At 32.1% G+C, this 11,990-nt stretch overlaps 1 protein-coding gene across 10 annotated transcripts; it reads left to right on the plus strand.

Annotated features, from left to right (window-relative positions):
- The first annotated feature begins 477 nt into the window (after positions 1-477).
- Positions 478-9,523, plus strand: LOC107847869 (cysteine-rich receptor-like protein kinase 2). 10 transcript variants are annotated; one of them, XM_047399675.1, is made up of 9 exons: positions 478-717; positions 5,254-5,391; positions 6,583-7,382; positions 7,472-7,585; positions 7,667-7,806; positions 7,936-8,146; positions 8,261-8,495; positions 8,614-8,764; positions 8,876-9,523. In XM_047399675.1, the coding sequence occupies exons 3-9, from the start codon at positions 6,617-6,619 to the stop codon at positions 9,215-9,217; spliced, it is 1,959 nt and encodes a 652-aa protein (XP_047255631.1). In that variant the 5' UTR covers positions 478-717; positions 5,254-5,391; positions 6,583-6,616; the 3' UTR covers positions 9,218-9,523. The 10 variants fall into 10 exon arrangements, with proteins under 10 accessions (XP_047255631.1, XP_047255632.1, XP_047255639.1 ...); XM_047399683.1 differs by having other exon boundaries at positions 489-717; positions 8,845-9,523; XM_047399679.1 differs by having other exon boundaries at positions 489-717; positions 6,693-7,382.
- The last annotated feature ends 2,467 nt before the right edge of the window (positions 9,524-11,990 follow it).

Below are 11,990 nucleotides of genomic sequence, written 5' to 3' on the forward strand. Positions count from 1 at the left end.
TAGGATCCTATTTGGGGGTAGCGCTCCCAACAGAATTTTCTTCATATCCATGATCGAAAATTTACTTTATATTATACAATCAATAAACATAAAAAAAAAATTATTTAGAAAAAAAGCTCACTTAAATTCACATATCAACGGTCAAAAACCAGTAAAAGAAATTTCGGTTAAAAGAAGCGCATAATTTAAAAGTCTTTTCCATTAAGTTTGACAAATATTGGATTAATTTTTTTAATTATTTAAATCGAAGAATAACCTAAGAAAGATGATGACAATAACAATAAATTCAGTGTATTCTCATAAAGTAAATTCTGAGGAGGGTAAAATGTATGTAGTTCGTTACTTTCGAAAAAATAAAAAAATTGTTTCCAATAGATTCTCAGCTCAAAATAAAGAATAGTAAATAAAATCGTAATGAAACAATAACGTAGGAAAAAAAAAATAATAATAAAACTCATTAGATAAGAAAATTAAAACAACTGGGGCAAGTAAACGCGAAAGAAGAGTATCTCTTTTTCTTTTTCTTACACTATCTCATTTATTATTTCCTCATCCAATTATTAATCAAATTTATTCAATTTCATCCGTTTATTTATCCTTCCTATTTGTTCTTCTTCTTTGCCACTTTGTCTGAGTTGTTAAGGCCACTGCTGTACAATTTTCTCCTGCGATTTTGCTCAAGAAATCGAATTTTCATGAACCCCACGTAAACTAAAGGTAAGAATTTTGTTTTTTTTAAGTCGTATTACTTTCAGAAATATGAAGTTTCCCTTTATGTTTTGAGTTAAAGAGCTTTTTCTACGTTTAGCTTTCACTTTATTCTTTTATGTATATATTTTTCCAAGAATGTGAAATGAACTGGTCAAATTGAGAATTATCTGAATTCAGTTCAACTCTGAGGATTTTGAAGTTTTTGTTCTTTCTTTTTAATTTTAGTTTTTTTTTTATGCAATTACTATATGGAAATTTCTGTTTCTGCAAGATCATTCTTTGGCCTTGGAACTTTGTTATGGTGAATTGACTAGAAATAAACAAAATAAAAATCCCCATTTTTGTAAGTTTGTTCATAAATAAAGAGAAGTGCAAGTAGGAAAAAAAGCAAAGACGAACATTTGATTTGTTTTGAAGATGAGTAAAATTGTGAAATTGGTCAATTTGGGTATATTAGTCTTTTACTATTATTATTATAATTATTATTATTATTATTATTATTATTATTTGTTATAAATGTATTTATATTATAGGAAATGTCTATTAAGATCTAGTTGATATCTATTAGGATTTGAAGTATCTGTCTTTTAGTCAGAAACTAAGAAAGATCTAGTTAATATCTATTAGGATTTGAAGTATCTGTCTTTTAGTCAGAAACTAAGAGTATTTTCCTCTATTGGAATTTTGTTCATTGTATGATCAATGTTATGATCTCCTTAAGAGAAATAAAAATAAAGAAGTCTCTTATCTTCTCTCTATTTATTCTTGTTTTTGCTTTATATTTTTCTGTTCTTGCTTTTATATTTCATAACAGGTTATCAACATAAGTCTCTAATTAATTAAGATACATAAATTAAAGAGATCATTTGTCAATGATCATTGAAGGTACAGTTTTGATTGAAAAAAAGTTACTGTATCTATAAGGCAATACATACTGAAAGGAAATTCCTTTATCTTTCTGTCTTCATAATCCATGACCTTTAAAAGGTAAAAGTCTTTATTTTAGTAGGTATTATTGATTTTATTTATTCTAACACATATTCCTTTACGTTTACTTTGGTGTTTTCTGTTTGCACGGGGACACAATTAGTGCAATTTTAAATGAATGTACTGCTATATTATATTGTTTATCACTATCATAAATTAAGATGTTGGGTTCAAGTCTCATCGATTTATGCCTAAGACGTCGATAAGACATTGAGTTTGAATCTTAATGCACCATATTGATGATATTATGATGATTAAGATAAAATAATGGGTATTTGGTGAAACATGTCCCATTAAATATGCTCCATTCCTTGAATTGAATGTGGTAGCAATAAATCATATGTATGCCTCAATTTGCTTTTGTACAGGCTATTATAATTTGATACGTTTAAGGCATGATTATATTTCATTCCTGGGGAATGAAAAACTTATTAATGCAAACGTGCACTTGATTGTGATGGTATCACAACCCACCCCATCTTCAAATGAGGCAAAATAACTGAGAAGAGTTATTTCAAAAAAGTAGTAAATCTAAAATTTGTTCATATAATAGTAAATCTGAAATTTACTAAAGCAAAAAGACACATATCATGGTAAACTTGAAGTTTACTAGTATAAAAGTTCATAAATTGACATGAACGATTACGACATCCCAAAGATGTGTATATTAAGTCTTAAATATATATTGAAGAATTTGCAAATTCTTCATGAACTTTAATGTTGCTTGTTCTCATGATACGTTGGTTGGACCAACTAATTTTGGGACTGGATCCCTTAAAATCTGAAAAGTATAAAAGGTGAATATGAGCCCATTCACCTATCATGTGGTTTATTAAAATGCATCAATATAAGATAATCACATGTATATTCATTGTCAACCTATGTTTGACATTCATAAAGTTACTTGCTCAATATAAATTGAGCATAATTTTCAGATTGTGTAATCAAGATAATTCATCTTGATGGTGATGGTTTAGCATTGAATGTCTTCCATAAATTGCTGAACCATTACTAATGAGAACAAAGTTTCATGTGTTGGTCTGAAATATGATATGTTGCATACAATAGGACTTGCATGCATTAGACCAATAAATTATGATTATTTCTTCCCTCTCAATTAGTTCAAGGTTAGGAACCAACTATTCTATTAAATAGTTTTGATGTGTGGTATACGATTAATGAATATACCATGATGCACAAAGATGGATTCCTCAAAGAAGTAGAGGATGTATGTTAGTTTTCCTAACATAAGGGGGAGAGTATAAGCGGTAATGAATTATGTTAGGAATTATCATCCCCCAAGAGAAATAAAGAAGTCTCTCCTCTTCTCTCTCTATTTATTCATCAGATCCTCATTCAAAAGATAATTCAAGTCATATGCCGGAAGCATTTACTAACTCAAATTTAATCTCATATCTAAGCTGCAAGTACTCCTATTTTGTGTTCATAAAGGATAAAATTTACGCATGCATGAAGCGTGGTAGACCAATTGGTTTCAAATTAAATAATCCTTGAGAATGATAAGGAGTAAATAATCATAATAAGAAGATAGTGTGCTCTTGAAGAGCCTACGACATAACAATTCATGAAACCTTATGAGAGGTTCAGGTACCTAAAAATAATGAAGTGATGAGATCTCAAAATGTTATGTCACATTGTGAACCGATATAAAATGATATATCATCGATGATATCTTTGATACAATATTGACGTAATATTGTAAAAAATTATGAGGATCTAAATTCTATGTTTATTTAAGCATGCTGACGTAGAAACATATATCAAGTGACATGAAATGATGCATCTTGGTAAGCGTAAAACTTATTTGATTTGCAGTCTAGACACTTGAAGATATCACACATGAAATGTTGAATATTGTCACTTGACAAAATTTATATGAAAACTTCTTTAAGGATTCAAAATATAAAAGTTTCTGGGAAACTTATTGATAATCCTTATATTGTATAAGCTTATAGCTTGAAAATTATTGAAATTCTTAGAGAGTTTTCAAAAGTAATAAGATTATTTCCTGAAATGAGAAACATACTGAATTGGAGTGGTCCTGAAGTACTATATCTTAGTCCAATTGGTGTACTAATGTATCTTGCAAATACTACAAGGCATGATATAGCCTTTCGGTTACTTTATCAGCAAGGTATATTTCTGTTCCTAATAGGAGACATCAAAATGGGATAAAATACATGTTTATTTTATTCTAAAGCTTGCAGTCCCGACTTGTTGATTATGTTAATGTTGGATATTTATTTAATCCGCATAGATCTCGGTCTCAAACATGCAATATGTTCATACGTGGGGATACTGTCATATCTTGGAGATATACAAAGCAGTCTATCATAGCCACTTTATTAAATCATGTTGAGATAATTGCTATTAATGAAACAAGCCGAGAATGTGTATGGTTGAGGTCCATTATACATTTCATTCGAGAAAAATGTGGTGTGAAATATGACAATCTACCAATAATTTTATATAGAAATAATGCAGCATACATAACATATCTTAATAGAGAATTCATATAAGGAGAAAGAACAAATCACACTTCATCAAAGCTTTTCTATACACATGAGCTACAAAAAGAAAGATGATATTAACGTGCAACAGATTCGTTCAAGTGATAATGTGGCTGATTAATTCACCAAATCTTCTCCAATTGCAACTTTCAAGAAGATGTGCCCAAGATTGGGATGCAAAGGCTCAAGATGTTCTCCTTAGGGGGAGTGAATACGCACTGTACTCTTTTTTCCTTACGAGGTTTTGTCCCACTGAGTTTTCCTTATAAGGTTTTTAATGAGGCAACCTATATGCGTATTGTTAGAGATGTGTACTCTTTTTCGTTCACTAGATTTTTTTTCCCACCAGATTTTTTCTAGTAAGGTTTTAATGAGACACATTATCTACCTAGATATTCAAGGGGGAGTGTTATAAATGTATTTACATTATAGTGAATCTCTATCAAGATCTATCAAGATCTAGTTGATATCTATTAGGATTTGAAGTATCTATTTTTTAGTCAGAAATTAAGAGTATTTTCTCCTATAAATAGAGGAATTTTGTTCATTGTATGATCAATGTTATGATCTCTGATCCCTCAAGAGAAATAAAGAAGTCTTTCCTCTTCTCTCTCTATTTATTCTTGTTTTTGCTTTATATTTTCCTGTTTTTTCTTTTATATTTCATAACATTATTATTATTATTATTATTATTCTGGAAAAGTCCTTTTGGCCACAATTTGGTCACAATAGAAAAAAGTTATATTCACACTATGAACTAGTTAACTTTTGGACATTTTACCTTTTTACTTTAAAAATTAAATAACTTTATCTATTTAAAAGAAAAGGATAATATAATCTTTTTATTATTGTGAACAAATTTGGGCCAGATTTTTGTGACCGTTTAGCACTATCCTATTATTATTAGTATCTGGATTGAGCCAAGTTGTAATTTGAGGTGGGGTCTCACTTTTACATATGAAAATCATTGTTTGTTGGCTTTTGGTAATAGTCATTCAATGCGTGACCTTTCTTTTGTTTCTAGATGGAACACAACAAAATTATCAACTCTCTCTCCTATTTTATTTGAAGTGGAGCCTTGGAGTAACTGGTAAAGCTGTTGCCATGTGATCAGGTGGTCACGGGTTCAAACTTTGGAAACAGCCTATGGCAGAAATGTAAGGTAAGACTGTATACGATACACCCTTGTGGTGGGGCTCTTCTCCGAACACCGCGCATAGCGGTAGCTTTAGTGCACGGGCTGTCCTTTTTTCTCTCCTATTTTATTTATGTGTTTAAAAAATAATAACCTACTTTCTTTTTTAATCTGTTTTATAAAAGAAAGATTTTTTTCTTTTTTTGGCAATACTTTAATTTCAATTTTTCACGTAACATATTTAGGACCACAACATTAAATGACATTTTGATACATTTGACATAACTTTAATTTAAGGTCATAAGATTAAAAAATCTTTTTTATTTTCTTAAATTTTGTGCTTTAAACTATGTCATTCTTTTTGAAACTGTGGGAGTATTTATTATCATTTGCATCGAGTATTTTCAAACTAATGAGTTTAACAAACTAATGAGTTTAACTTTTATAGACTATAGTCGTATCACCAAAATAAGTTGATAGTCATATCATCAATATAAGTGGGACTTATTTGGATTTATTTGGCCATAAAAATTATGAAATTTGAAAAGGTAGATTTTGTACTCAACGTGAAAAATGGTATTTGAAAATCAGAGTTATGTTTGGCCATGAATATAAATTAGAGTAGTTTTTTAATTTTTGCGAATAATTTGGAATGAAAATAATTTTTTTTTAGTGTTTTTCAAATTCCGGAACTTATTCTCAAGTCGAATATCGGAATTTTCCTAAATTTTATGACAAAACATGACTTTTGGTATTCCAACTCCTGAAAGTAAAAAATATTCATGGTCAAACTACAACTTAGTAACTTGAATTTTAGTTTAATAAATAGGATGCTACAGTAATTACATCCCTGAACTTTTCTGATCTTCTTCTTTTTCTCAAAAAAAATAAAAATAAATCTTTCTTTGAGTAAAAAAGATCATATTTTGAGAAATGAATGTGAAAACAAGACTTTGTTGTGATGGCTCAATGATTGTCAATAAAAGTGGTAATGAAGGTGGCATTATTGTATTGTACTCTTTGGACTTTGTTGGCAATGATGAAAGGAAGCTACCTCATCAATTCTTCATGGTTTTCATATTACTCAACATTTTCAAGAAAGAACACAATAATTCAATAATGCTATAACTCTTCATGGCTTTAATGCAGTGATTTGATCTTCTTATATTTGATTGATTTCACTTATTAGTCCACTCAAATTCTACCGATGTTGAGCAGGGATTTCATCAATCTAATATCTTGCAGTCGGGAAATGGACAAAGCGATGACATTAGTTGCGTTTAGACTATTTGTTTTTCTGTCTATTTTACTTCTGCCAAATGTATCAGAAGCTGAACCTAGATCTCAGACGGTCCAGATCATATGTGGTAACCAGGTTGAGCATAATGCTACAGCTTTTGTCCCGAATTTTATTGCCACAATGGAAACCATAAGTGGGCAAATGAGAACCCGAGGCTATGGAGTTGCACTCACCGGCAGTGGACCGGATGCTAACTATGGACTAGCACAGTGTTATGGTGATCTTTCTTTACTTGACTGTACCCTATGCTATGCTGAGGCTCGAACTGTCCTTCCCCAATGCTTTCCTTTCAATGGAGGGCGAATTTATCTAGATGGCTGCTTTATGCGGTCGGAGAATTACACATTCGATCACCAGTATTTAGGACCTGAAGACAGACATGTCTGTGGAAATAAAACCAGAAAGGGTTCGTTGTTCCAGCAAACTGCTAGGCGAGCTGTCCAGCAAGCAGTTGCTAATGCACCAAACAGTAATGGCTATGCACGTGCTGAAGTGGCAGTGCCTGGGGCAACGAACGAGACAGCATATGTCCTAGCTGATTGCTGGAGAACCATTAGTGCTAACTCGTGTCGAGCTTGTTTGCAAAATGCATCTGCCTCCATGATGGGGTGCTTACCTTGGTCAGAAGGCCGAGCATTGTACACAGGATGCTTCATGAGGTACTCAGATGTCAATTTTCTTAATGCTATAGCTAGCAGTGGAGACTCATCATCAAAAGGTAATCTTCGTTTAGTCTTCTTCCTTTCTTTAAGTCATCACCGTGACTGTAATGTTGACCTTGTGGCTGATAGATTGATGGATTTTCAGGAAGTGTGGTAGTTATTATAATTGCTGTTGTTAGTGCTGTGGCCATCTTCGTAATGGGAGCTACTATCACCTTTTATATGTGGAAGAACAAGCAAATACAGAAGAAGCGAAAAGGTAGAACATTTGGTAATATTTCAGCCAAGGCTTTAGCTTTGAATATTTCTTATAAGCAACTAAGGAGTTTGACATTTTCAGGTTCCAATGATGTGGAGAAATTAGTGAAGACCCTTAATGACAGCAGCCTGAACTTCAAGTATTCAACTCTTGAGAAAGCCACGAGATCTTTTGACAAGGTGAACAAGCTTGGGCAAGGTGGATTTGGCACAGTTTATAAGGTAGTTGGCTGAAAATATTGCCCTTGTTAACATCTCTTAAGTTTTCAATTTATCCAGAACTATAATTCTCAAGTGCCGGTAGTCACATTATCACATCAGGTAAGTGTCTATAATATGCTTATATTGCAGGGAGTTCTACAAGACGGGAGAGAGATAGCTGTCAAAAGGCTGTTCTTCAACAACAAACACAGAGCTGCGGATTTTTACAATGAAGTCAATATTATTAGCAGTGTTGAGCACAAAAATCTAGTAAGGTTATTAGGGTGCAGTTGTTCTGGACCTGAAAGCCTTCTTGTGTATGAGTTCCTCCCGAACCATAGTCTAGATCGGTTTATCTTTGGTGAGTAGCTATCTACCAGACTTTGTTCTATAGCACCCCTGCAATGACTTTGTCACACTTGATTCTTACTAGCATGAACTTAATAGAATTCCCATTATATGTTGAAACTGGCAGACCCTAGCAAAGGCAAAACATTGAACTGGGAGAAAAGATTTGACATCATTATAGGGACTGCAGAAGGTTTGGTCTACCTCCATGAAAACAACAAGACGAGGATTATTCATAGAGATATAAAAGCCAGCAACATCCTGTTAGATTCGAGGCTCAGAGCAAAAATTGCTGATTTTGGCTTGGCTAGGTCTTTCCAAGAAGACAAGAGTCACATAAGCACTGCTATTGCTGGGACTTTGTAGTGATTCATTCCTCTTACTTTTTAATTATTAGCTCAAAACTTATGTTCGCTTAAATTAACAGCTAGCAGTTTAATTAGTTATCTCATATGGTTAATTTTCGTCTTTCCTTTGCAGAGGATATATGGCGCCAGAATACTTGGCCCATGGCCAATTAACCGAAAAGGCAGATGTATACAGCTTTGGTGTTCTTTTATTGGAGATTGTTACTGGAAGGCAGAATAATAGAAGTAAAAACACTGAATACTCTGACAGCTTAATTTCGATTGTGAGTTGTGAAACAATTCTTCTATTTACTTCTAATGTATTTCTGGATCTATACAATTATGGTCAAGAATGTTTTTCCAGGTTGATTTAACCATTGACGTGGATGAAACAGGCATGGCATCATTTTCAACATGAGAGAGTAGAGGAACTGTTTGATCCAAATCTTACGCTGCATAACCATCATACAAGCAATGTAAAAAGGGAGGTTCTAAGAATGGTACATGTAGGACTTTTGTGCACACAAGAGGTGCCGGGATTAAGACCATCGATGTCTAAGGCATTGCAGATGCTAGTAAAGAAAGAAGAAGAGTTACCTGCACCAACTAATCCTCCCTTTGTAGATGAGAAAACCATGGAGCTTCATGACCCTTGGGATACGCCATCTTATCCCCATAGAGAAGGTGATTCGGCTTCAATTGCCAACATTTCTCACAGCTCTTTCTATCCCAGATGATGTTTCGGTGGCCTCAAACTGACATATGACATAACTGTGCGATAAAACAATTCTTGTGCATCTCGAGTATCATCTTGCCTCATTTTCCTTTTTGCACACCTGTGGTAGCAGATGTTTGTTAGCAACAAGTTGCTTTGTCATTGTAATGGTGAGGTGTTTTCACAAATCTTGGGGGCAGTTTATCATTGTTATATAAGTAGATACGCATTAAATCTTGTCGTTTGTAATGGTGAATTAAGAGATTGTTGGGCATATTACTGGTAATATTGTAGTACAAGATTAAATATCGTTTATTGTTTATTTCAAGTTCTTGTACTTGTACATTATGAATATATAAAACAGGAAAAGTAGAGAAAATATGTTTTGACAGACTATAAAACAAATTCTCTGGTTCATTCTATGTACTCATACTCTTAAAAGTAATTATTATCAACAATGCGTATTGTTTCTCGTTTTGATTTATCAACATGTGAAGTTCATTATAGATTAGTATGTCTAACAAATTGAATGACATTATAAATTGATATATTGCACGACTTAATAACACAAGAGGGGATAAACTGGATTATGTCTTATTTTCTCTGAAGAAATGAACTAGGCAGAGGCAGATTCAGGATTTTAAACTTGTGGGTTCCAATAAAAAGCTTTGGATGTACCTTTTTTTAAAATAGGCTGACCATCTAAAAATATGAGCTAAAAAGAGTAAAAAAAGAAAAATTTTACCTATTTAAAAGCATAGGCTGAAAAGCTTAGAAAAAAACGCTTCCAAGGGGATTCGAACCCGCATTGGAGTACCGGAAATACATATGGGTACCCTTTGACCAATGAGCTATCCATCAGTTTAGTTATGGGTTCCTACCTTTAAATAGCTATATCTTTTAATAATATTTCTTATTTAATTATATGCCTTACGGTAGCGGTTGTGGGTTCCCGGGAACCCACACCCGCTACCGTAGATCCGCCCCTGGAACTAGGTTACTTATCAGTTTCTTAATACTATTTTGCATGCGAAATGTAAAGGGTAGTAAAATAACAACACATTGATTTTACGTGGAAAGCACCAGACAAAAGGGTGAAAATCATGAGCTTTATCTCTATAGGATTTATTTCCTCCACTAAAACTATGAGTCTCAACAAAATTCAGATTACAAGAATTACAATCTCGAAACTAACTCTAATCCTTCTTACACCAATCTACTCATGCTATTAAATTTACTCCGAGTTATCCTTAAGAAAGCTGAAAATAGGGACAACTCACTCACTATTAGAATATTGTTTATTACTGTGTTTTCTTAACTGTTACTGCATTACTTTTATTGTATAGGTAGTTATTCTGTTTCCACTATTTTAGGAGATCAATTTTGAATATTCACAAATATCTGGATAGTGTCCATCGTGGGAGGGACTCTATTGAAGCTGTTACTTTCTTTGTGTGTATATTTCAGATTATCATTGATTAATAAAATAGTCTTTTTGCTTCATCTTGCTCAAGTTCTTATATGGTATCAGAGCGCCCATCTCAACTCTTCCTAGTTTTTTTTTTTCGATCCTCTGTCTACCACCACAAACTCACTCTTAACATGCCTGAGAACGTGTGGAATGCGAACTTGTAGACACGTGATTTTTTATCCTCCCCGAATTTTGACTTATTTTGCGATATTAAATATTTATATGTGATCTGATATTATTTTAAATTCTTATTTTTAATAAATTTTTAGTTAATAAATAAATAACTATATAAAGTTAATTTTTAGATACTTTATTTTATTTTATTTTTATTCTAATTTTAAAAATAATACAAAAATTTAAAAATATATAATAATATTTTTCTTTTTAAATTTTAAATAAATAATTAGTTTTAATACTATCTTAATTATATTTACTTAAAGCTATTTATGATTTTTATTATATTTTCTTAAAATATAAAAATTAATTAGTTATATTTATTATTATTATTATTCAATTATCTTATTTATTTATTTTTATTTATTATTTTAAGAAATTAAAATTAAAATTTGCCCTTATATGAAGTAGCCACTCCCCCCCTACCCCCCCCCCCCCCCTCCCCCCAATCCCTGTATTTAAGGATACTTACCCACCCCGTAGAGAAGGGAACGTATTATTCTACCTAGACTGTATCAAAAAAAATACAGAGAGAAAAATAGAGTAAGAAAAACAGTGAAGGAAATATCAAAAACTTCAGGCAATAAAGAGAGAAAAAGTGTGAAGTTAAAGTCAGATTTGTGTTCGAATTTTCGGTAACGGTATTCAAGTCTTTTGCTTTTGTTCATAAACAGGTTCTTATTCAACTTTATGTTATTTATTGTATGATTTTTTATAGTGAGTCAAAACATGTTCAAGTTTATGTTAATGGTCTCATTGTTTAACATGTGATGTTATTTATTTACTGTATTGACTCAAGAAAAATAAATGTAGCAATATACACTGATATATGCATGTATTCACTGATATAAACATAAATACATTGTACAGACTATTTACATATGTTGTATCTTTTATAATACAGTACATACATCAGCACATCAGGCATATTACATGCTATTCTTATTTTTACACTCATCGCACACTCAGACACTGCTAATTCACAACACACATTAAATGCACGGAGATAGTAAAACATTTAGAGAAAAACTGATAAAAAAATGAAGAATGAAAGGGGACAGTAAAATCAAGAGAAAGAAGAGAGAATCACTGAACGAAAAATCAAAACTTGACCAAAATGACCCTATCATGTAATTCCAGCGAAAATCCA

This window comes from Capsicum annuum, chromosome 11 (assembly GCF_002878395.1).
Source record: "Capsicum annuum cultivar UCD-10X-F1 chromosome 11, UCD10Xv1.1, whole genome shotgun sequence".
NCBI classification, from domain to species: domain Eukaryota; kingdom Viridiplantae; phylum Streptophyta; class Magnoliopsida; order Solanales; family Solanaceae; genus Capsicum; species Capsicum annuum.